At 37.7% G+C, this 27396-nt stretch overlaps 1 protein-coding gene across 4 annotated transcripts in view; it reads right to left on the reverse strand.

The window, feature by feature from the left end:
- The window catches only part of cntn4 (contactin 4), a 155666-nt gene that overhangs the window by 40148 nt on the left and 88122 nt on the right, over window positions 1-27396 (reverse strand). For all 4 annotated transcript variants that reach the window (XM_081381410.1, XM_081381412.1, XM_081381413.1 and 1 more), the window contains 5 exons: window positions 25601-25703; window positions 25328-25512; window positions 18574-18713; window positions 14031-14160; window positions 11547-11697 (listed from right to left, as the gene is read on the reverse strand). In XM_081381410.1, coding sequence (XP_081237536.1) covers window positions 11547-11697; window positions 14031-14160; window positions 18574-18713; window positions 25328-25512; window positions 25601-25703 — 709 coding nt within the window. The remainder of the gene's footprint in view (window positions 1-11546; window positions 11698-14030; window positions 14161-18573; window positions 18714-25327; window positions 25513-25600; window positions 25704-27396) is intronic.

A 27396-nucleotide genomic window follows, 5' to 3' on the forward strand; every position in this document is an offset into this window, starting at 1 on the left:
CATCTTGATTGACCAATTGTCTGCCGTGCAAATCTATACATATAGATTGTCTGTGGCACGACCGCGCCACACGGCATATCAAATTATGCTCTGCTAGTTAAAGAGTCTTTTAGCCAACATTAACAACACACAGCCATAGGAGGTTAAGTAAATGACAATCTATTTAAAGGGGCAGGTAATATGTTGATAGAGACCCTCTATGGTTGGGTTTTAACCAAGAAGTTGAAGCTTTGGGGCATGTTCCAGATCTCCGCTAGTGGGCCAATTCCCCTTCAAATGACATTCCGCTGACTGACACCGCCTAACTTCCCCTGGTGAGAGAGGAATATGAAATTAAAATGAACCATATGAGCTGGCAACACAACAGTTTAGGCAGATGAGCATTAAGGTGAGCTAATGAGGAAAGTGTATTTGGAATTTATTTTTTGGCTGTGAGAAACGTTCTGTTTTATGGCGCAATCATGTTCAATCTATGTGTCCATGAGACGGCAAGTTCCAAACAGGTGTTCAATTAGTTATAAAAGAAAAAAAGCAGAACAATAGGCATTGCTTAGAAAAACCCCCCCAAAAAAACCCAATGCGACATCAAGAATAATAAACAACTTTCTTTTTTTAATAAATGCAACAGCATGTTAAATTAAAACACCTGAAGGAAGGAAAGAAGTTAAGGCGAGATATCAAAGAACTTAGCGTATATATATATATATATATAGACGCTTTTAAGCATTAGACTGAAAATCAAGTTAAAGCTTAATTCTGTAATAACAAGATAAGGGAAAGTGGGCTTAATTAGATAAGTAAACGGATCCCAGCCCTCAAACGTGTCCTATATCAGCAATGACAGCAGCTCCGCTCGCCTCCACAACCTCTCCTATACGGAGCTTTCCGAATTGATATCGCGCCGCCCTTCATTCACCTGCACTGCAGCCTTCTGTGGCAGACGCGCTTTTAAATGGAAATCATCCTGACAAGCAATCACTTCATAGAGTGTACTCATCCCACTCCTCCACTCTTTTCTGCTTCATCTTTCGCTCTCTCACTCTGCAAGGCACCGAACGTATTTACAAGTGGGAAGTTAACTCAACATTAGCATGTTACCACAAGACGGTCGGCGTACTGTTTTATAAAGCTGTGAAATTATGTTCATGAAAAACAGGTCACAGGCCGAACAAACCAAACAATTATACTAGAAAAAAAACTATATTTAGACAATGAAGCTTATTTTAGAACCAAGGTGTTTTTGTGACAATTAAGCACATTATCGTCAGAAATAATTATAATTGTAATTCCCTTATGTTGATTCTCATTCCATTCTCATATTTTTCTAATTACATTGTACACAAAATACAACTAAGTTCACCCAAAAATGAAAATTATCCCATAATTTACTCACTCTCAAGCCATCCTAGGTGTATATGACTTTCTTCTTTCAGGTTTCAAAGCTTTCTTCCAAGCTTTATAATGTGAGTGAATGGTAACTTGGATTTTGGAGTCCAAAATCCATCCATCATAAAAGTCCTCCACATGGCTCCAGGGAGTTAATAAAGGCCTTCTGAAGTGAAGCAATGCGTTTTTGTAAGAAAAATATTCATATTTATAACTTTATATAACTATAACCACTGGCTTCCGGTAACGGCCGTATACGGGGGTCTATTTCTGGCGGAAGAGTGACCTCTGACCCAAAGTTTATATACTCCTAGGATGGCTTAAGGGTGAGTAAATTATAATTTTTATTTTTGGGTTAACTAACCCTTCAGTGTATAGATAATTATATAAAATTGTTTGGTATGAGAATTGGTGGAATCATGTTTATTGTCATACACATATTGTCACAATGCGTACGATCTAAAATATGCTTAATTTACTTTTAAATTCTTCGTAATACCTTACAATAAGGTCCCATTTGTTAACATTAGTTAACGCATTAACTAACATTAACTAACAATGACCAATGCATTTGTTACAGTATTAATTAATCTTTGTTAGTTAATAATAATACAACTGTTCATTGTTAGTTCATGTTAGTGCAGGTCCATTAAATAATATTAACAATATTATAATATTATCGTAACATTAACAGAAACAACATTTTTAATAATGTATTAGTTGAATGTTGAAATTAACATTAATATCACTAAATGCCTTAAAGAGGCTATATGTAGAATTCAGAAACCCTTGTTCAGCAACACCGTTAAGTGAACTGCAGCCAGCAAACTTTTGCTTGTGCTCACACTCGTGCACATGTTACGCACAAGAGACCAGCATCATGATGAGAAATGATGTGATTAAAATTACACATATGATAGTTCGATTATAGAGTATATTTGAGACTGAAGACTATATATAGACTTATTATGTGAGCCTATAGAGGACACATTGACTGTACAGTACAAAATAGCTCTTTCGGCTTTATCCTGAACATTGTAAATGAGAGAGGCTTTCGGGAGTGTGAGTAAAATGGCACATCCTTCCCTTTTGATTTTCCTGGCAAAAATGACCCGAGTCCTTTACTTGAAAATCAGTCAACAGGTTTTCATAGACAACCTAGGAAGTTGGGTTTTTTAGGGTTTTGTTAGAAGCTGTTCACACATTGGCAATAAAAAAGCAATTAATACATTACAATTTTTACATCTTGGGCCCTATCTTGCACCCAGCGCAATTGACTTTGTACACCGACGCATGTATCATTCCTATTTTGCACCCGCGCAAAGCACATTTTTCCCTCCACAGAAGCACGTCGCTAAACTAGGGAATGAACTTGCGCTCCCTGGGCGGTTCAGCGCAATAAAGGAGGCCTGTTCTAGCGCAAACAATCCTTCATGCTATTTTGCAGGTTTAGAAAACAATTGCGCCACTAACCAGGAAAAAATAGTTTAAAGTCAGTGGCGCGTTGCGCATGTTATTCATATGATATTTTAAGGGCGCATGCTTGGCCATAATCAATGTAGCGTGTGCACAACGCGCATACACTTTGATTCTCTCATCTACACAGAAGCAGCAGTTTTCATTTTTGCAAATCATACATTATTACGATAGATCCGCCGTTACAATAGGAATCCGCTTTAGAAAAAGCGCGTCTGCTCTTAAGCCTCTGTTATACTCCAGTTTGGACGCGTACACGACAGCTGCGCACAGCTCGGACGCGGACTACTTGTATTTATACTTTCTGCTGAGGTCCGCTCGGTAAACGCGTTAAACGCATGCGCAGTAGATCGGTCTGGCCAGTATAATCGATAATATTTTAAATATTTATAGTTTATATTTGCATTTATGTCAAAACCTAGACACTTTCAAACATCAAAATTACATTTATTAATATGTATTCGTGTCAAAATGACATATAAACATCTTTTCCTATTCTATTTTGCCTGGAAACGCTTCCAACAGGCTTGCGTGAAAAATAGGCATTGGTTCTATTTCTAGAATGCACGCGTTTTCCGTTTTTTTCAAATTCGGCGTCCATGTTATTTCCATCTCTTTCGCGGTTTTAACCTAATGAACGCGCGCCCGTGGTCCGCGCGGTCACAAAAAATGGGAGGCACGCGCCAGTCCGCAACGAGCCTCCGCGCGCACCCCCGATGACGATTTTTACGTCACACGGACCCTTGCGGACCCTCGCGCCATCGCGGTCGCGGAAAGTATAACAGAGGCTTTAAAGGGAATGTGAGATGACGCTCTGATTGGTTTATTTCACGTTACGCCCAAACCACACCAATGAATAATGAAGCTGCTTCAGACCAACCCATTTTAGATTTGCGCCTGGCGCAAGAGTCATTTATCCCGCCGGGAAAATAGCAACAGCGCCAAGACCCGCCCACAAAGTTACTTGCACTTTGAGCTTTGACACTTGCGTTTCAGATAGTTAAAATAGGGCCCATAGCCCCTTGAAGTAGATTTCACTGTTAGTTTGTGTAAACTAATGTAGCTAACTAATGTTAACAAATTAAACTTTAAATGAAATAAATGAACCTTGTAAAGTGTTACCAATTTGTACATTTTTATTCAGATTTTGGGATGCAATTTCACTTTTGTGAGATTCACCCATAAGTACATTTGGCCCAGGTTTTCCTATACTTCCTTTGCAATAGTCCAGAACCAGAAATTTCACAAAGATCAAAAGAAGACAGTACAAATTTCCTCCAAAACCCATTCCATCATATATACCAGGCAACCTTTCATCTTCTTCAAAAGGCTATTCTTTGAGAGAGGGCAATTTCAGACACACAGCTTTGTGAAAAAAGAAAGTCAACTCTCCATTAGTTTGTATTTTACAAATTATGCCTCCACAGAAAACCTTTGATCCTTTGTGCTAACTTAAATTCATCTAATATCGTCACCTAGTACCGAACGTGTACAGATTTCAGATTATGTAGATTTAATGAATCACATTTCCTCTTTAAAACCACAGGCAACTCTTTGTGCAAACATATATGAGCCCAATTAAATTAAACAATTCACCATTAGTAAAAGAATGACCAAAATCAGTAGACCATACAGACACTTTTGAAAAAACTAAAAATAAAATGTTGTATTACATATTCAAAAGGACACACAGTGGCTGTAATTGTATCTAACAACTAGCCACTGTTAATAACCTCCCTTGGGCTGCACCGAGCCGCACACAAACTTAATATATCCTACTGTTTGTTAAACAAGTGCACATCAGCACAGCACAGGCAAAAATTAGCTGTCAACTCAACCGCCACTGCACAGCAGTCATGTACAATCAAGTCAAAATCAGCTTCGGAAACATGCACTCGGGCGCAGCAAAGTCAGCTCGAAAACATCAGCCCATCCGCTGACCTGTCCTACCTAAAACAGCTGATTTTATATCTAGAACAAATCCCCTGCCCTATCTCTTTTATTTATGTGTTTCTCCTATGGGTATTATTTATTTTACTGCAGTGGACGACTTTGAAAAGATTCGCGTTTCAGGAGCGGCCACAATCTTCCACTAAGACATTCACCTTGCCATTTCAGCGGCTTTCTTGTCACTGATGTCATCTAAGTTGATGACCCAGCACAGGACCAATCGTTTACTGTACAACAACAAAAAAGGGGCGTTAAAATCAAACATTAATATTACAATAAACAGCATAGGCCCAATAATATGCTAATTAACTAATTAACATGGACATTTCAAATAAATTGAGTAAAATAAGACTGTATTACAATTTTTTTAAATGCTCTACAGCAGAATAAAAGGTAACACTTTATTTCGATGGAGACGGAACTTCAAAACAATGCTGTGTGCTGGGCTAAATGCGCTCGTTGTATGTGCGTGGCCTGCACATTTAACCAGCTGAGAACTCGTGAAGAGCTTATAAAATGTGTAAAGGAGTCAAAACAGCGTCAGGAATCCCTCCGTCACACACACACACACAAACGGAGATCTGCTGCGAGGAGACGTACCGAACCGTACTGTATTGGGCAACATCACGACTATGATGAGAAAAAACAGGTATGCTTGAGATTTCTGTCCTTTTTAGGGTTAGCATCTAGTGACATCACGTCCTGTTTTAGGTTCGTTTACATGTCTTTGATCAGTGCATCCATATTTTATTCGAACCGCACCAGAGTTTGTTCGGAAACGGACCAAGATCCATCTTTTCAGGGGTCTCTGTCCGCTTGTTTGGTGCGCACCAGGGTTCAGATGGCAGCGTTCACACTTATTGATATAACAATAGTACCAGGGTTCATTTTAATCCAACCAAACATTCCAAGTGTGAACACACCCTTAGTTGACATGTAGCTGCAAAGTAACTTATAGTTAGTAAAATGTCTAAAGTAGACCATCGGAATAAAGTGTTACTGAATAAAGTACATGCAGTACAAAAATACTACCTTTATGCATAAATACTTTTAATAAATACAACTTAAATACTATATATTTTTGTATGTCAATGCATATGGTCAAGGGCGTAGGTTTGGCCTCAGCTTTGGTGGGGACACCCCCCCCCCCCTGTATTGGCAATACAGAATATCACAATACAGAAGTGAATCTACTTCATCTCATTATATTGTATCCTGACCCCAATACACCATCCTGTATTGTCCCTAAAGAGCTAGTATAACTGTATAATCTCAAAAATGCACTCTCAAAAAACAAAAATAAAAACCTGAGACTGTGTAATGCTGAACAACCAAACGTTTTATTAACATAAATTATTAAATAATGAACAAATGAATAAAATACACACGTGGTATCATAGTATGCATTCAACACAACAAATCCATTATTATCTATTATTATTATCCATGATTACAGTATTCCATTAATACTAAAATTGTATCTACTATTCTATATCAAATTCTATTGATATAGAATTCTTAAATATTCTTAAATATTAAATTCTTAGGCTACACTCACTCACAAATACATTACATAAATAGAATGTAGAAACGAAAAATGTCTCAGATCCACTGTTTATGTTGACTGCAAGATTATAAGTTAAGGTCAGCTAATTAACATTCAGTGACTTGCTAACGTAGCATTCTATCATGATAGCGTATGAGTCTATCAGTGCTGTGCTGCACAGCCTGATCAATACTCTTAACCTTAGTTGAAAGATTGCTGCTGCTAGGTTTAACTGTAACAACATCCTGGGTAACACATACTATCACCAATACTATTTTCCACAGTAGAATCTGCATTTGAAAGCCTGGTCAGTCACTACTACTGCTAGTTTATTTGTGTGGCTAGTTATTTTGCCTACTTACACTCTGCTTTATGAAAAAGCTTCGTATGTCCCCTTTCTTCTTCTTGGGTGGCATAGCTGATCTATCTACAAAGTACAAAAAGTGGCAAAAAACGGAATATTAAAATGTTTTACTCTGGCCTTTGTATGTGGCAGAGAGACAGCCCTGGTAACTTACCGTCGGCGTCGTCGACGCGCGCGCACACACAATCTCACACACACAATCTCACACACACACACACACACACACACACACCACCCGCTCGCTGCCAGTGCAAGCACAAGTAGTCCCGGCCCGCGCGTGTAGCCTGTCAGATACACCGCCGCCAATCAAATTACGGCGTTTCTTGTACTGTCGTTGTTTTGGCCATTGGAATCGATCCAAATAGCAGCGCAAAGATCCAAATAGCAGTTCAAAGGAGCTTGCTAAATATTGGTGGGGACAAATTTGTCATCTCAAAATATTGATTGGGACTAGTACCTAGCGTCCCCCCCTAAACCTACGCCCATGCATATGGTCCTCAAAATGTTCTTAAAAAAATTTGATTTAAAAAAAAAAAAAAAATCATGTTTCTCCTTGCTGCTGTACAAGTAATTTGGCTCAAAAGAATGACTAGTTTACAAATACTGTGATACTTCACTCGTGAACGTGCTAAAGACAGCAAGGGTAGATGTTCCTATCAGAGCAGTCCTGCGACCCCATTTAAGGGTCACGACCTGTTCGTTTAGAGCCACTGATCTATAGAATGTCCAGGTAGACACATCAGTTACAAATAAGACAGAAATGGCATCCCTTCCTCCCTCCCTTTCGATCTCTCTCCTCTCCTCTCTGGCAGAAAAAAAGGAGCTGCTGCTATGAAGATGGATTATCCTGCTGGTGACACCGTCTCCTCTCCTTCTCCGCCATCAAGGAGAGCTTGCACAATTATGCCAATTAATCTTACACAAAAGGAGTTCAAATGCACCCTGCTTTGATTAGGTCTGGCTCCCAGACAGGTGTTTGCACTCAGCATGCATCCACATACACGCACGCACACACAAACGCATTTGCATAAAACAATACATCTGATTATGAATTAGTCTCTAATGGCATTTCCACTTAATGAGAGTGGTGTCTTTATACCTGCTGCTGCTGCTTGCAAGGTTAGCAAGAGCTGACAGGGACGCAATATAAATAATTGGAATAAAACGCATCTTAAAGCCGACATGAATCCGCATTTGCAACCCTTTTTATTTCACATGTGGCATATAGGGGAAAAAAACAAGATGGGACTTTATTTTAGTAGACCTATCAATGGGTTATAACTTTTAATTAAATTATATACAGGTTAATTAATCAAATTAAATCCCATATATATGCTGAGAAAGTTTAGATTGTATATCAAATTTTATATAAGCTGGTTTATTTAAGCTCCTGGTTTCTATTGGCCGGTTAACATGTTGTTCCGCCCCAAACTCACATCATTGGCTAATCAAGCAATACATAATTTCAAGTTGCTTTTAGATCTTTAAAGTCACAGAAAGTACTTTAACATTGATAAACTAACATCTCACAGGAAGTGAAACACTCTGTTGTACTGAAGTACTTAAGTACATAATGAAGCTTGTACAGTCTTTATAATGAATAACAGGAATGAATGTCCATCTAAGACTATGTGTATGTGTACATACTCCAAGTGTGCGTAGGCATTAGGTGTACAAGACATTGCCAAAGGAGCTTGAAAGAATGTCAGCATTTTCCAGAAATACATTCAATTCTGCAAAAAGTTCCCAGGCTGGCTTCCATCTATTGACAATGCAATCAAACATTCTGACCAGACCTCGCTGACCACAATACAACCTGGGACATGTACGTGCAAACTTGTGATTTATCCATTTTTCTTTTTAATTACTTCTGTGTCAGAAATAGGTGAGGAGGTCTAAGTGGAATACCGTTAATGATCAAAGGCAGAAAAGAGAATTATTTTGTTCTAAACCAAAGAGGGCCCAAACCGCATCAAAAATAGTGTTTTAATAAGACTTTCCTTTAATGAATACTCAGTCTTTGCCTTTTTTTCCTGACTCCAAAGGCAGAGTGGCAAGACAATTCTTTAGATCCACTTAAACTCAAAACACCCATTCGACACCTAAATGGCTTCTTAAAATTCAAATAAGGCTCTTAGCAATCTTTGTAACTACAGAACACTTGGTTTTCCCAAAAGAAAACAAGCAATGTCTAACACGATGTTTATAGCAAATAAAGCACAGCAAGGACTATTATCTAAAGTGGTAGGGTTTAGGACATTTTCAAGCCAGGCAGGACAAAGAAAAGTCTTCCATAAAAAGGTAAAGATAGAGCGACCCAAAATAGGATTTGGACACTTAGGCCACACTTAAAATGTCTGAATTTCATTACATTAGATAACAAAATATCAAACTAACCTTTCTGAGCAATTCTCTCTGATAACTTTTAGTGGATTTATGAAGTCAGTGATCTGCAATTAAGCATGCTACACTAAGTGTGACAACCATTAAGCATCTAAATGCTTTTTTTTTGAACAGTATATATATTGTTTTGCTTGAAATGGTGCATGTTTTATCCTTCTTGAAAATAAAAGCCACTTATTTTGATATTTTGTCATTGAATGCAATCACATTCAGACATTTTTAAGTGCGACTTACTTTAAGTGCTCAAACACTTTTTGGGGCCACGTTATCATCTCTATTACCATCAGTAATGCGCAAGGATTCCTCACATTAAACCATAACAAACTAGACAACACATATTCTCTATAGTCTCTCTCTGTTTGTGAAAATAGTGTTTAAAAGAATAGGAAAGAGAAGCAAAACATAGTGAAAAGAAGAAATACGTCTCACGGCAAATCAATTTTCTGCCTTGACTCTTCAAGGTGTAGACATGGAGTATTCATCAGCTTTGCTGTCCTCTCACACAGGACAGCTCAAGGACATTGACAGCATAACCCCTATGCAAACGGCCCGCCACTCTGTTTGATGAGCACCAACACCAACTTTGTATATGTAAACGACGGGCAGCCGTGGTCTGCACACACTGACAGATGCAGACGCACTGAACTTTGCCTATCTCAGTGTGGTCAAACGCAAACGCTCAGGGTCGGTGGCATACTGCACTTGTATCAAGCTGGGTCTGGCTGAGACAGAGACATATGTTTGTTGATAAAGTCTGGTCTGGCAGGGACGCTGACCTCCTACTAAGTGTGCAGAGAAGTTGATTAACACCCTGCCTTTGCTCAGGAGGGAATATTACTGGTCACCTGATAAACCTGCAGAGTGCTGTTATGAGGGACAGCGTGATCCTTACTGGAGTTGTTAATAAGAACATCAGGCTTCATTTGAATAATTGTGTGTGCTCACTGATTTCAGTGCCAAATGTGCATATTTTACAAAACTTCATCACACTTGAAGTGACGAAATATAAACATGAGTGCTAAAAATACTTTGCCTGTGATATCTTATTAAAAAAATGCCTTTAGACAGTATTTTAGGACATCATGGCCTTGTTCGAAGAAAAACCTCCAGCATAAACCAGTTTGAGATAGATTGGTCTATTCGGATGGTTTTACAAAGGTTTGTCAGGCTGGGAATCCAGTTGGTTAACCAGTCAAAACACAAACTGATCCAGTCTGGGTAGGCAGCGCAATACCATTTTTGAAAGAAGTCTCCTATGTGCACCAAGGCTGCATTTATTTGACCAAAAATACAGTAAAACTGTAAAATTGTATTAATGTAAACAATTTTACTGTAATATATTACATCTGTACATCGATTCCTACAGTATGATGGCCAAGCTGAATTTTCAGCATCATTACTCCCCTCTTCAGTGTTCACATGATCCTTCAGAAGTAATAATAATAATAATACATTTTATTTATAATGCGCCTTTCTCAGAGCGCTAATCTAATATCATTCTAATATGTTAAATATACAGCAAAATCATTCTAATATGTTGATATGACACTCTAGAAACATCTCTTATTATTAAAAATATTGAAAATTGTTTTGCTGCTCATTATTTTTGTGGAAACAGTGATACATTTTTTTTCAGGATTCCCTGATGTATAGAAAGTTCCACGGGAATCTTTTTTGTAATATAATATATGTATTTACTGTCACTTTTGATAATTTTAACGCATCCATGCTGAATAAAAGTATTAATTTCTTTCAAAAACATCTTACTGACCCCAAACTTTTGAACGGTAGTGGGAGTAATAAAATATAATTTGCATTCACATTACCCTAACTTATTTATATTTTATATCATCATACTTGTATATGTATATTATATTGTATACTTCGTTTTATACTATTTTAAGGCAGTATGTTTGATAACAGGGCACACGTTAGAGATCCGCAGTATACGCCTGCTGCAGAAAATGGCCCACTATGAGGCTCTTGTGTTTAGGGGAGTGAGCAAATAACAGAAGGAGATAGTAAAACAGAATGAAAGAAAGAGAAAAGAGCAGTTGAAACTGAAACTCAAAGCCCACTAGAGACATATCGTTGCGACCCTTAGCAGAGACATGCTGAGACATGCTTTTTCTCTGGCTGCTGTAGTGGGATTCCACAGGCAGAGATGAATGGCCAAAGTCAGTAGCAGTGCTTTGTTGCAGTGAATAACAGAAATGATTTGACAAAGACATTATATCAAAAACCAGATCTGGAGCACAACCGCAGTATTGTGAGCTCATCATCCCACAGTCCAGTTGACTGTTCACGAATCAGACTGGAAAAGCTTTGGTTTGGTAGTGTCGTATAAGAAGACTGCAAATAGAGGAAAGGCTCGGCAGATCCGACTAATGACATCTGAGTGGGATAAGGGAGTTAACTTACCTGATGCTTTCTCGGAGGGCATCGTTGCCTCTGCGCCAGGAGATCGTGCCTCGAGGCGACATCTTGGGCTTGCATTCAATGAGAACGTCGCCACCTTCTTTCACTAAAGTGTGACTCTTCAGCTGGTTTTGGGCGAAATCAGGAGCGATAGCTGAAATGAAAGAACAAGCTTTAAATTATATTAAGAGTATACACAGAAAATGTTTCGCAACCTCAAACTATCATAGCTGAAACAGCTGCGTTTACATGGACACTTATAATCGGATTGACGGCTCAATCGGACTAAAAAGCCTTCATGTTAACACCTTAATCGATCCGATTGAGCTCGATCCGAATGAAATTTCGATCGGATTGAAAGGGTTGGTTTATTCCTTTTGTAACCTGATCGAGAGAACATGTAAACACTTGATCGGACTGAAAACCGAAACTGAAAGGACTGCGCATGTGCAATGACGTTAAATAGCATAATGACGTATGATGAGCTATTTGTGCAGTGTGCGCATGTCAAAAAAATCGTTTCCGATTTGAAACTTGTGACATATAAATGCGCACATCAACCCGATTACTTTATTTATCGTTCATGTAAACACCGTGTTCGGATTCATCAATCGTATTGATTTCATTCCGACTGAACCAAAAGGTGTCCATGTATGCAACTATTTTCAATAACATACAAATAAAGGAATATTTTATAATCAAAACAAGTAAAGTGGCAAGACAAAATTAACTTTTAGATGATATCTACACACTTAAAATGTGCTGTCTTTCTCTTAAAAACACTTTATTTCGATAGTCCACTTTATACATTCAACTAACTATAAGTAACTTTGCAACTGTCAACTAACTGTCATTAGACTGTCTGCTTAATACCTGCTAAGTCAACTCATTCGACTAACCCTAACCTAACAGTCTACAAATACTCTAATGAGAGTTAGGTGACATGTAGTTGCAAATTAATGAGTTAGTAGAATGTATAAAGTGGAATATCAAAATAAATCAAATAAATCAAAATAAATCGACACAGGAAATAAAGCTAAAAAAATGAGGTAATTTAAATGACTCTTATAATTATGCTATTCAAAGTTACTGAATTACTATTAAAACAATCTGATCACTAGCTATGTTATTGTGCAAACAGAACAGACTGAAAACGTCAGAGCTGTGGTCTAGCGGTTTGCTTTGTGGTGCTCATTTGGTCACAAGTTTGAATCCGGCTTTGACATTTCCATTCCCCCCTCTTATCCCCATTATTTCCTATCCTGTATCTTATTGTGCCAACAAATAAATGACACAAAGAACCACTGAAATATTTAACAACAATAATATTTAACAACCGAAGACCATCATGCATCAGGCCAATTTTCCCCTTCATCTTTGTCCATAATTACAGGTATGCAGACATGAGGATTAAGGACTATTTAGAGCACATCCTCTCTAATCATTGTACTTCAAAGACAGACATGTGTACGTGGGTACGTATGATGTAGAAACAGAGATGGCAGAACAGAGGCTTGGCGTATGAAGCACACTTTAATTATCACACGCTCTTTTTCTCTTCTAAGAAAAACAAAGGGAAAATGTCACGTCCTTTCCTCTTTTTTTTTTCACATGCCCCACTCAAATGAGTTTTTATTATGATAATTTTTCCGGCTCTACAATCTTCACACTCTTGTTTTTTAAAAGGCACTTAAATTATTTTATCTGCGCAAGGGACTGACAATTATTCTCCCGTAAGTTCAGTTTCTTGGCAACTTTGGCGGCTGAATATTTATGGCAAATACATAAACAGAAAGCGTCTCTGGTTACTTTACTGTAACCCTGTTCCCTGAAAAAGCGGGAATAAGAGGCTGAGCTTGATTTTAAGCGCTATGGGGAAAAATGTCTTTGTTCAGATGGAATCAGGAATCAGAATACACTGGTTAAGCTGTATATTTTTGATTCAGTAAAAAAAAAAGTTCTGTAATCACGATGCACTGGTTGCTCATCTGTTTCGTGATGTAAATTCAATAGCGGTGTTGTGGTGCCATTAAATAAGTATTGTGGGATGGGTATTTTAGTTTGGTATTCTGACAGTGAAGCCTTAGTGTAGCTTCGGAGAAACAAGCAATGACATGAGTCTTGGGCAGGGCTATCAGTTTATCTAACCAATAGTAGATGGGGGAGGGTTTGGGAAGCCTGTTTGAACCAAATGTTATTTTTTTGTGTGCTACTAGTGAGGCATAAATTAACTTTTAAACAACAAAAATGTCCTTGACAGAAAGTCACCTCTGAATCTGAATGAAATGCTTATTCGCCCATGCAATGAACAATATTAATCATCTAATTTACATTATGTGTCATAAGTGGCCATTATCAAGAGCATATAGTTGAGATAAAGAGTGTAAGCATTATTAATGCAGTCATTATTCTGTGCTTTACAACTTTATTCATTTACAAACCAACACTAATATTTCAGTCAAACTCGATTAACCAGGTTTCACTTACCGATAACTCTGAGTTCAGCATTGGAGTACACTTCTCCATACTTGTTCCCAGCCACACACTGGTACATTCCAATATCGGAGAGCTCCAGGCGAGTGATGGACAGGGCGCCATTAATGACCTGCAACCTCTCCTGTGGAAAACAGGATATCTCCGTTAAGAGTCTTTTACTGAGATTGCTAATCTGCATAAAAGCACAACGTGTCTGGGAAGGTAAATTACGTCTGGAGGTTGATGGAAACCATCATAAATCTGAGTGTTCATTACTAATGGGAGACACTGCGTAGGGAGGCTGCTCAAAAACGATGGTAATAAATCTGTATTTTTATGAGATGGAAATAAAGCCCCGGCTTGTTTACTTCTTAACCAGAGCTCTGTGGACACATCGTTGGGAGGCTGGATGATGTTTGCCATTATAAACAAGCTGGGGTAATATTTTAATGCTGACAGCTTTATACCATTTTGAGTATGTGATGGAATGAAGTTTGCTCATCTTCTGATGTTAACTAAACTTGTTTGATGAATACAGAGTATTAAAAAAACAACAAAAAATGGGTCAACCAGGTTTCAATACTCCCAAGACATCTTAAAACATCAGGGCACTGCAATCAAAGGTGTGTGTACGTGCAAATGGTGAATGTGATTTCACCATGTACAACATGTTCCTGGATCAACATCTTTGTTGATTCTGGAACAACATTCTAATCAACCAATCAGATTTGAGGGACAAGTCTACAGTTTCTGCTAAGTTTTGGCTTAAAACCAGGGTTAGGTGCTTCTACATCAGTTTTTCTATATATATTCTATTCATCATTATGTATCCCCCTGGATGTATTTGTAAACCTTCCAAACTGATCTTAAAAAAATGTCTCACTTTTGATGTAACATGCTGAATGAGTCACAAAAAATTTCCCCCAGATGTACAGCTAATTCGGAATAGCGCTCTTACTATTTCTGCCATTTATGGTTGGAATGGCATGCAGAGTTAATAATGACAGAACTTTCATTTTCGAGTGAACACATTTTTGAATAATTAAATTTTCATTTTCCTTTTTCCACAGTGCGTCAATTAAAAAAAGTTACAAGTGTACCAAGTGCAAAATACATATATTAAAGGAAATGGGGGTGAAATAGTAAAATTCCATTAAAAATACACACCTGTGCCAAGATATTTGCAGTAAGCATTAACACAGGCAAAATGATAAAAAAAAAAAAAAAAACTGAAAAAGACAAAAATGTCCATAAGTTCACACAATGGTTAATTTTAATAAAGTGCTAACTGTAGTCACTCACTACTACAGATAATCTGCATTTGAATGAGATGTGTGCCGGTGTAGTCTGAAATGGAGAGAAAGACAAATAAGACTTCACAGAAAATCACATGGTGGCATATAGCAGTTCGAAGTGAGGCGATGCTTGACTTTACTACTGCACTAATTAACCGTGACATTCCTCTTAAATCAGCAGTTTTGCACGTGGCGGGACCTAAGGGAGGGAACCATCTGCACGTCTGCGCTGAAATGCAGTGAATGGCAATGTCACTGCTCAAAATCTGTAGGGTCAGGGTATAAATCGAAATGCATGACTACAGTTGCGGCAAATTCTCATCCTGATATGAAGTGCGTGTGCATGGCTGCATGGACGTTTTCATTTCCTAAGTCTTGATTTAAATCTACGCCTTCTAAAAGATGATAATGTGTCCTTTTGTTCAAAATACCGTGCATGTTAGGCCTCATTACCAGTTCCTAGCTGTTGTAAACGCTCCGTTTTATGTTATGTGGTACATTTTAAATGAAACTACTACAAATATAAGCTATGTTCTGTGTGAGCAGTAGGAGCTGGTATTAAAAAAACCCCGCAATGATATGGGTGAACAAGATCATTGACACGTTTATTACTAGATTAGCCAAGACACGGTATGTGCCTCACATCATATTCCTTTCTCTTAGTGACTAGAGCGTCACAGTGATTTACAAAGAAGAGGTTTTTAGCTGGTCACCTTTGCAATGCTGCGTTTCAATAAGGCAGAAAGAACAGGAAAAGTCTCAATTGATTAAGCACAATGAAAATAACAAATGGTATAAGTCAACAACCAATGCTTTTGCTACATCAGTGACCTTTAGTTATACAATTGATTAAAGCTCTGATGCTGACAGTGACATTTGGAGATTGTAATAATTCTGCACTGATTAATTCATTTAACCAGGATACATTGAAAATCAACATTTCAGAATCAAAATGTAAGCTAGGACCATGATTCAATCAAGAGATTGTTGTGCCCTTGGGACATTAGTCTGTCATAGTACAAACTGGGTGGCATTTATTCAGTGCTCAAAGAGATGTGCTTCCAGAAAAGCACAAGGCATAATTTTTTAAAACCATAAATGCAAAACAAAAAGATTTTTATTGCATTTAAAATTCAAGTGCACCTTTTGGCAATTGCCTTGGCACACAAACACACCTGTAAAGCATTGATCATTATGCAAATTTGGTTTTCAAATACAAATTCATTTAACAAATGTGGATCCCGACCAGCAAAATCTTCATTAAAAATCCTTTCCTGAGGTCCAATGCATGTAAATGAACTTTCTTTGAGCTTTTTTGACTGCAGTGTATTCTGTTGGAACCGTTCTCTAATAAAGTGCAAAACAATGAAATGGACAGACTGCTAATTATGCAGAGCTGATAGATATTCTAATCTGGTGGCGTGAAAGATGAAAAAGAATGAGTGACAGATGTAAGAAGAAAGACAAGTGACTGGTTCTGAGCACAGAAACAGCCCTATACAGAGTCTCTAAATGGATCAATATCTTTTGTTTTGTTTGTACCCACATCGCATAGCGAAGCTGATTTACATGAAGTTTACTGATTTGTTTATTCACCACACCATAGTTGTGCCAAAGAGCTACTAGTCTCTAAAAATAACTTCATGTGCTGAGAGTTTGGGATTCTGGGTGAAAGGCTCTCAGTGGAGACAGGTTGCGTATTACATAGAGTGTCGAGACATAGGCTATAAATGTTTATCACCTCTTTCACTATAGTTTAAATGGATTTCAGAGAAAGACAAAACAATAAGAGCTTGTCTAGTGCACTATAAAGGTTTATAAGCCTTCTCCTAATGGCCTGCAAGAAAACGGGCTTAAAATCTGTTAACTCAGAGATTTAATGGGAGATTGTTGAGTATCTTGTATCTTGCATTACGAATGACTGTACTAAACCAAGCCTTAATGTTGATTAAATGTATTTTACTTTAAGGACTTCTTAAATGTCTTTCATATGCTGAGCTTGTGGTGTTTGTAAAACAGTAATGTTGTTTATGTAATGGTGAGTAGTAATGATGATTAGAAGAGCCTTAGTTTGCTCCTCTCTGCACCTTATTTAAAGTTGACATAAATTCAAAACTGTCCTATTTACTTAATGCACTTTACTGGTTTTGTTGTGCATAATTTATCAGAGAATGCTTTTCCAAAGAAAAAAAAATGGTTGTCTTTCATTAAAATATCATAACTTTCTCCACCTCAAACTGATCTCACCAAGGCTGCTTAAGTTTCAACCAACAGATCCTGGCAGTGTTTCAGGAGAGCAGTAGACCTCCAAAACTAAACGGCAAAGTCCTGAAGTGCACATTTTTCATGATCCAATAAATTCCCAATGGATAAAAATCAAGCCCGTACATTTTGCTTTTCACATTGAACATTCTGAAAAGTCACACGAGGGAAGTAAAATGGGTTGAAAAAGGCATTTCATATCACCTTCAAGCATCTAAAAAATAAGTCTGACAAACTCACAAAAAAGGAAGAGGTATGAAATGAAAATGTGTTGGTTCAATCTTTAAAATGTGCTGTTAGGTAGTGCTTTCTTCTAGCTATTGCCACCTTGAGTTTATTGCATTTTGGGGGCTATTCCCCTCTCATCGTCAGAAAAAGTGGTGGATATTTGGAAGCTTTTTATGATCTCAATTTTGTCTTTTCCTATTGGTTTGATAATTCTGGAGTGGCCTATATAGAAGGTCCGCAGAATGACATATTAGGTACTCCATTGGGGTCACGTTGATTTAGACGGTTATAGAGAAGCCATTAAGGAATACAATTTAAAGCATCGGTCTCACGAGGTTAATGAAGATGGCTGGTCTACTGTAATGACTGTTACCAAATCACTGATATAACCTAAAATCAAGACAATACGTTTCTCAACTTTCTTTGTATTGTGCATTCTGTTTGATACACTTGATATGATCTGTAAACTTATATTCTTTGTACTAAACCTATATTTTCAAATAGATTTAAAGGTATAGTTCACTAAATTTTTTTTTTTTTTTTCTCATGCCAATCCAAACCTATATCATTTTCTTTCAGGTGTGGAACCAAAAAGAAGATATTTTGAAGAATGTTACAACTGTTTTTAGCCATACAATGAGTCAAAGTCAAAGGGGTCCAAAACAACAGTAAACCCAGCTGACTTTAAAACTGAAATCATTAATGCTATTTCTATTATTAATCATTGTCAGTGTCTGTTGACCGTCCTCAAACCTCAGAGGTAAACTGACCTCAGTGGGCTCCAGGTTCTCTCCATTCTTCATCCACCTGTAAGAGGGTTTGGGTTTCCCTGTGGCCTTGCATTCCCACACCAGAGAGTCATCTATAGCCTTCTGCACATCCTGGGGCTTCTCAATTAGCTGGGGGGAGGCTGAAACAACCAACAGCAGAGGTAATGACTACATAGAATATCTTTAACCTTGATTATTACCTGTTACATGTCCTTCAAAGCGGACTAACATTCTTAGAGCCATGAACTGTGGGAAATAATGCCACACGAGAAAACAACAGCAATGACAATAGAAGCAGTCGAGCCCAAATGATTCACACTTCCACTTAGAATGGTACAGGAAGGAAATCCCATCTAATATATTAGTATTGTCTAAAAGCTAATACCATAAACTACCTTAACCTATACCGTTAGGGTAAATTATGGCTTAATTATAAACAAGCTGTATTGATCTTTATCTTTTAAACGCATGTAACTCAAACCAAGTAAATAATTGACAAAGAGCACATTTAGGGATTCATTTATGGGCATTTTCCCTAAAAGGAAACTAAAAGACAGATAAGAATGGGTAGAACACTTACAAACAAACAATAAACAATGTGAACACAAGGTTGCTGAGCTAAGAATAAAGTTTATCCGATGACCGATTTCCATTACATTCTGAAAATAGGAAGTAGTGATGTCTGATTCAGGATTCATTCTTTGGAATCAAATCTATTCAATTAATAATTTATTCACAAAATCAGTCTAAATGATTCAGTCATGATATGATTCTTGAGTTTAAAACGTACTGACTCAGTGATCTGCAGCTGTTAACAAGTCACTCGACAGGATGATTGTCGGTGAACGGCTTACATTTCCGTCACTCTATTTTAGTACTTTTTTATGCAAGGTTTTCCATTGATTAAATCTTCAACTTTAACATTTGGTCCCCCCAATCATGAACATTTTGGATACAATGTTGCTTTTATGGGGATTTTGCATTGTAAGCTTGAAAAGCCCCAGTCTATTGGGTACTAACTGCATTAAAAAGACCCAAACAATTCTTTGAAACCCTTCTGTTTTTTCATTTTCTTTTAGTAAACTGTACATTTAATTATATTCCTGTTGCAGCAAACCAGTCACATTTCAGTGGCAAACTGTCAACCATTTTCTACTGAAGACCGAAGTGCTGCTCGGATCCCTTAGTCACTGCCACTCAGTCTATCTCGCACTCACTGGGAGAGTATTGACTTTTAAACCCCACTGTTTAAATGAGAGTAAGCAGTCAGGGCCTGACTTAGCCTTGCCCACAGACAGGGCACACAATCACTCTCAACATTTCACGCCCACAAGTCAAACTTGAGAGGAATGAGAGGTAGAGAGGTCAAAATGAGCTCTCAGCATCCTTAATACCAACTCAATGCTTATTCAGTGGCATACTGCGATTATGATAGATGGTGTCGGTGTCTCTCCCTAGCAACCATAATGTACTCTCTATGGAAGAACATACCTTGAGTTTTTCTTTGTATAGGGAAACTCTTTATGTGAGAATCATTTGGTGACCTCCAACCTTACCAACGGAATGCCACATTTAATGTCTCTTTAAAGTATTTCATATCATGATAAATCTATTTATTTCTAAGGATTAGATACGGGGTAAAAAATTGTAAAGTAAAACTAAATGATTTAGTAAAACTAATTTTTGATGCATAAAAAACATTGGCTTATATAATATTTTTGGGGAAAAATGCTCAAATTTATGACACAACCCCTTAATAGTTAATGAATCATGTGTTCCTGTTAGAGGTACGCAATCCTCAGAGCCAAGCCAAGAAAAGGACTAATGAAGACAACCAAAACATTTGTGGGCAATTGCTAATCAAGCCAACGTAAGCAGAAAGAATGAAAGGCTTTGAGTGTCTCCTCCTGCTTTGCTACTGCTGCCGGTGGAAGTGATAAACATGAGATACACTTATTGATCGCCTCATTCCCCCGCTCTGCTGACGAATGTCTCGTAGGCCTAATTCCATGGGACTTCAAAATAAGATTACAGATTTTTATCACCTGGCTGGCAAAGGGAGAAACAGTGGGGAAGAGAATGAGATACAGAGACAGAAATAGAGGGGAAGGGAGAGAGAGATCCGAGTGGCAGTCAAGAGGTCTGTTCTTAGGCTAATCCCGCCACAGAAGAATCCCAGAGCCGCGTACGGGATAAGTGTCAACCTGCCACTGTTTAGTTACATGCCTGCTGTGGCTTAGAGGTGTAAATAAATACAAATAATTGTGAATAGCTTAACGCAACTTAAGTGGCCATCTTAACTTATATTTGATGTATACTGTAGGTAACAGACATACAAATACAAGTCTAATAAACTTTAATTTGACTTGAATTGACACTCTAATCACACTGAAAGCCTGCACTTGCAGTGTTAATTTTTACAAAGTTTTTAATTTCATCGAAATATACTTTAATGTTATGTCATATTTATTATTTTCAGTAAAATTATTCTGCATCTAATTTCAGCTGTGGTATAATATTTATAAAATATGCTATTATATTAATATTATAGTTATATATAGTAATATTTTAGTTGAAGGGTTAGTTCACCCAAAAATGAAAATTCTGTCAGTAATTACTCACCCTCATGTTGTTCCAACCCCGTAAGACCTTCGTTCATCTTCGGAACACAAATTAAAATATTTTTGATTAAATCTGAGTGCTGGATCACTCTTCCATAGGCTTCTAAGACATTATAACTTGCTGGCCCAGAAAATGCATTAAAGACATCATTAATATAGTCCAAGTGACTACAGTGGCTCAATCCTAAGTTTATAAAGTGACGAGAATACTTTTTGTGCGCAAAACAAAACAAAAATAACGACTTTATTCCACTTTTCATTTCCTTCTCTCTGGGCCTCGAGTTTTTTCATGTAGTGTTTTAGCGCAGCGCGTCTGTGTTGTACGTCACACGTAGGCTCACTATTGGCCGATGCTGGTCGTGTGTGTGATGCGTGTGACGTACAACCCAGACGCGCTGCGCTAAAATACTACGAGAAATAACTCGAGGCCCAGAGAGAAGGAAATGAAAAGTGGAATAAAGTCGTTATTTTTGTTGTTTTTTTGCGCACAAAAAGTATTCTCGTCGCTTTATAAACTTAAGATTGAGCCACTGTAGTCACTTGGACTATATTAACGATGTCTTTAATGCATTTTCTGGGCCAGCAAATTATAATGTCTTAGAAGCCTATGGAGGAGTGATCCAGCTCTCAGATTTAATCAAAAATATTTTAATTTGTGTTCCGAAGATGAACGAAGGTCTTACGGGGTTGGAACAACATGAGGGTGAGTGATTACTGACAGAATTTTCATTTTTGGGTGAACTAACCCTTTAACAAAAAACTGCAAAATTAAATCAAATATTTAATACACTATAATACTTTAATATAATACATAGATTATTTTAAGTTTCTGAAAGATGTCTCATTCATTTGATCAAAAGAAAAATACAGCAAAAACAGTAACATTGTGAAATTTTTTTGGAATTTCAAATAAATGTTTTCTATTTTAATATATTTTAAAATGTAATTTATTTCTGTGAGGGCAAAGTGTAATTTTCAGCATCATTATTACTCCAGTGCTGCTAAATATTTTTGCTAAACAGCATTTATTGGAAATATACATTTCTTTACCATCACTTTTGATACATTTTATTGATCCTTGCTGAATAAAAGTATTAATTTATGAAGAAAAACGACTCACTCCAACTTTTGAATGGCAGTGTATGTTAATTTTAACAAGTATAATTTTTTAACAAAAATGTCAAAATTTGTTCCACAAAAAAATATATAGTTAATGCATTGTTAATAATAGTGTTGTAGTTTTTTTCTTTGTTATCATTGACAATATTTAAAAACCCTTCATTAACAAACATTTTCGTCAATAATTTGGTTGATGAGATAAATGCTGGTTTAGTGTGAGATATTTCTATAAAAAATCTGCATCTTATTTAATACCCATAAGTAATCCAGTTTAACCAGACGCTAAAGGTCTGTCTCCTTCTACTTATACTGTGGCTGACTAATAGACAGAAGAAGAGGTGAGACGGTGGTGGAAACGATTGAGGAATAGGGGAAGCGAAGCGAAAATCGAGGCGAATTATCATAAATATCAAGTCTCTTCAAAACAGAATGGTGCACAAGAGCTGAGAAGCGAGAGCACTAGAGAAACACAACCACACCTAAGACGAATCGCCTCCCTGGCTGGATTATATTAGCTTTTACAATATGCAGAAGCTATTTATCTAATTAATACATTTATAAATCACCGCTACGTTGCGCATCTGGGAAGCCCATTAGGATAACTTCCCTTTTCTAGGAACCTGTCCCCCCATATTCCACATTGTTTGGAACATAAACAATGAGACAACAGGGATAATAAAACATTCAGCGAGCTCTGTGCAGACTATTCCTGTAAATGGGCCACTGGGCATGCGGGTACAGCATTAGAGCCAGTGCAAGATCCCATAAGGGGAGGATGAATCCCACTGCTCTCTAGCCTACAGGTACTTACTTAATAGGTAGCTGTCTTGTATGAACAATGCCACAGAGCCAACACGGCGGTGAAGGGAAAAGGTTATGAACCCATCATTTTAAAGTCCATATTTAATATGCTACACTTCATAAGCCTCTGAGTCAAAATACACTACCTAGAAACCTATGCCTACCCATTGGGGTCTCATTTTACAATTCATGCCAATTTGCACTGGTAAACAAATGTAGGCCAAAGGTGTGCATGCAATTAATAGAATGTAAATGTAATTTCCAAGTTTTTTTCTTTGTTTCACTGTTTGGAAGACTGAAACCCTTGACTGATAAATAGTTGTGACTCAAGTAAATCAAGTAAAATTAATAACAGTAAAATAACACTGCATATAAAATAAAGATGAATCCTTATTAAAGTTACAAAAGTTATTTAGTCAAGTGCAGTGAGTGATTTATTTCTCTTTTATTGATTGAGTAACATTAAAAAGAAAGCAGTAGCAATATTAGGCAGCTGTCACTTTAAGACATAATGCACTGATCCAATACTGTACATATGCGTTGTCTTTCTTGACTGTTCACAATCATTTAATACATAAGCTACTATGTTTGCTAGGATACTCGCCAAGACAGGCATGTTGAATTTGTCCGTTCAAGCAAAAGAAGACGTGAAAGCGAACACAATTTATTTTTCACACGCTTTTTGAGAGGCGGCTTTTCGTGCGCGAGTTCTCATAAGCATCTTGTTGCGCTTGAATGTTTAAATTGGCAAGGCTTAAAAACTTCTTTATTTTATCATGCACCAGGTGAAAATTATAAATCCTATTGCTTTAAAAATAATAGCCTTTTCCTTAATAAGCCACACAGTTTCAAGTATCATTCATGCCCATAATGCAAACAAGCAAGCACTTCTAACTAAGCCTTTAATTCAGACAATCTTCAGTTGGGTCGAGAGACTCCAAAATGTATTAAAATCAACAACTACTTATTGATGAAAAAAATAAAAAATAAGATGTCCTCCTGGATGCAGATGCTGCTCTGCTGAGTGTTTTCCTGGTATATGTGCCTCATCTAAGTATAGTAAATTTAACAGCTTTGATCTGGAGTCAAATTGGATCCCAATCACATTGCCATCTGGTAGAAAGGAACTCACACATAAATGCACACACACACACACACACACACACGTACACACAAACAGAAGGTCAGACACAAGGTCACCCTCTCATCTTTTTAATCTGGATAAAAATATTAGAGACATCACGACCGGGAGGCTTTAATCATTTTGATGCACTGTTAAAGCACAACAACCGGCCTTAAGTTGATTTTCTGCTGGTCAGGGCTGAAGACTGGAAAGGCAGTCCTGCATCATGTCCTTCACTTCAATAAACGTGACATGTGGCTTCAGCTGTTCAGATATACATGCATCTCAAGTAGGGTGACCAGACGTCCCGAAAAATTCGGGACAGTCCCGAAATCTAAGCTGTTGTCCCGAATCCCGAATCCGGCCCTAATTGTCCCGAAAATTATACTAAAGCAAATTCTTATATTGTCTGATAAAACATTAAAAACTGTCCGTGGAGGTTGAGTCGTCCTGCAGCCAGCCCCCGCCGGCTGCTTATTGGCTGCACCATCTTTTTCTTTTTCTTTTTTTGAAGTTCAACAAAGATACCGTAGGCGCGAATTAAAATGCATTGATAAGCGAGCGCGAGTTGCCGCAGCCGCGAGGACAGTGAATGTGCAGGCAGCCAGTAAAGGAGTGATTGATCGGTCGCGGCACTGTGTGCAAAAAAAAAAACTTCGGCCTAATGTCTGATGTTGGGTTTCACAAAGCAAATCATCTACACAATTATTTAGTTTTCTTATTTAATGACCGACAATTTCGTCATAATAATAATTTTGGCATAAGGCTTATTAGCGTTAGACTTATAGCCTGAAATGTCTGATTTACGCAGTTACAACAGTCTTTTTTTTTTTTTTTTTTGGTCACAATGAAATTTGAGTTCATGATTTTAATATTGTTTTTTTGTGGCAGACTAAATATTAATGACAGACTGTTGATCTTTGAATAAAAATATGTTTGGTTCCGGTTTGAAAATTCATCTTATTATAGGCTATGTAGTCTAATAGTAGGACTACCCCAAGCAACACTCTCTCAAACCCCCCCCCCCCCCCCCCCCCGTCCCGAATTTCAGCCAATCTCATCTGGTCACCCTAATCTCAAGACAACTTACCAAAGAAAGACAGCTTTCCCTGCACAGAGTTTCTTCCTTTTGTGTTCTCTGCCACACACTCGTACGTGCCCGCGTCCTCTTGCTGGAAGTAAGGGATCTCCATCACGCCGCTGGTTTTCCTTACATCCACTTTACGAGCGAAAGGGACTCCATCCACCCGATGCCAGCTTATGGACGGTACCGGACTGTGTGAGGAGAGCATCACAAACACAAAAAGAAATTCAATGACTGATTACATCCTCTTTCTATTGAGGACATCCTTATAATACTTACTTTCCCAATGCAAAACACTCCAGACGCACGGTTGAACCTTTGGCCACTTGAACGACCTCTGGAAACTGTACTTCAATCTTTGGCTCATATTCTCCCATAACACCTACAAAAAGAAACACTCAAATGCACAATTATTTCCAACAAAAGTATCAATTAATCCATCTGCAATTGCAAATTAAAAATCAGCCAATCTTTTTCCCTTTCATTGTTATTGCATCCCTTCTGAAAGACTTTTGGGATAGCAGGGAGCCCTGATATCTCCTTCTGTGTTTTTGTGAGGTGTGCTATCGGACTAGCGACTAAGCTGTCTGAGGAGAACTCAAAAAGATGCTTATCTGTAATGTCTAACGCTGGCCGTTTATGTCAGCGCTGCCAAATAGGAAGGGTTGAAGAGAGGCAATCATCTTCTTCTGTAGCATCCCAGGTAGAAAGACATGTACAATGGGGTTTGAAATTGTGCCTGGAGATCACACTGTGACAGTAGCCATTGAGTGGCTCATGTTGGTCATACACTACTGATACAAACATCAGGTTTTTAGACAACATGTTTTACACCACAATTCAGACAAAGCATGGGTGTCTACCAGTGGGACCTAAAAAATAAAAAATGCGAACACACACACAATGGGTTTCCATGTTTTATGGGGACATTCCATAGACATTTTGTCCCCATATTGTAAGGTTTACCGGAACCATACACACACAAACACACACCAAACTTTTGAATGATATAGTATGTGTATACATACAGTATACGTTATATTTGTATGTTACTGCTTTTGCATTAAAATGTGCTTTAAAGCTTTGGTAAAAATGGCATAAATGTGATTGTGGGCACCTTTGACTACTTAAAACATGTCCTGGAAAACAAAAAAACAAAACTGGATATACATTAAACTTCCTAAAGCAACAAATTTGTCAGCAGTCAATTAACTTTTAACTATTATAAAAGCAAAAATAAATGTATTTATTAAAATTCTTTAAAGGGATAGCTCACTTTGAAATTAAATTTTGGTATGTTTTAGCTTACCTCAAGGGCATCCAAGATGTAGGTGTCTTTTTTCCCGCAGTAGTTTCAATTTTGATATTTTTAGGTCAAACCGTTCTTGTCTGTCAGTCATATAATGCAGGTCTATGGTTACTCTCAAAGAGCATGCACAGAGTCCAAATTAAAACAATTCCCCATCGTCCAAATTAAACAATTCCCCATCGTAAGTACACATTGATGGCCTAAGACACGAAACGAGCGGTTTGTGTGAGAAAACGAACAGTATTTATATCGTTTTTAGCTCTTATACACAGACACGTCCAAGTGATCTGAGGGCGCGCGCGCATCCTGGTGTGTGATGTGTACGCAGACTGGTGCATAGATATATACACTAGATGTTGCCTTGTCTACGGCAGTTCATTGTAACGAATGTCTTTAAAGCGGCATCTAGCGTATATATCTATGCACCAGTCTGCGTACACGTCACACACCAGGATGCGCGTGCGCCCTCAGATCACTTGGACGTGTCTGTGTATAAGAGCTAAAAACGATATAAATACTGTTCGTTTTCTCACACAAACCGCTCGTTTCGTGTCTTAGGCCATCAATGTGTACTTACCATGGGGAATTGTTTAATTTGGACGATGGGGAATTGTTTTAATTTGGACTCTGTGCATGTTCTTTGAGACCGTGACCATAGACCTGCATTATATGACTGACAGACAAGAACGGTTTGACCTAAAAATATCAAAATTGAAACTACTGCGGAAAAAAAGACACCTACATCTTGGATGCCCTTGAGGTAAGC

This window comes from Scardinius erythrophthalmus (assembly GCF_964197995.2).
Source record: "Scardinius erythrophthalmus genome assembly, chromosome: 12".
NCBI lineage: Eukaryota > Metazoa > Chordata > Actinopteri > Cypriniformes > Leuciscidae > Scardinius > Scardinius erythrophthalmus.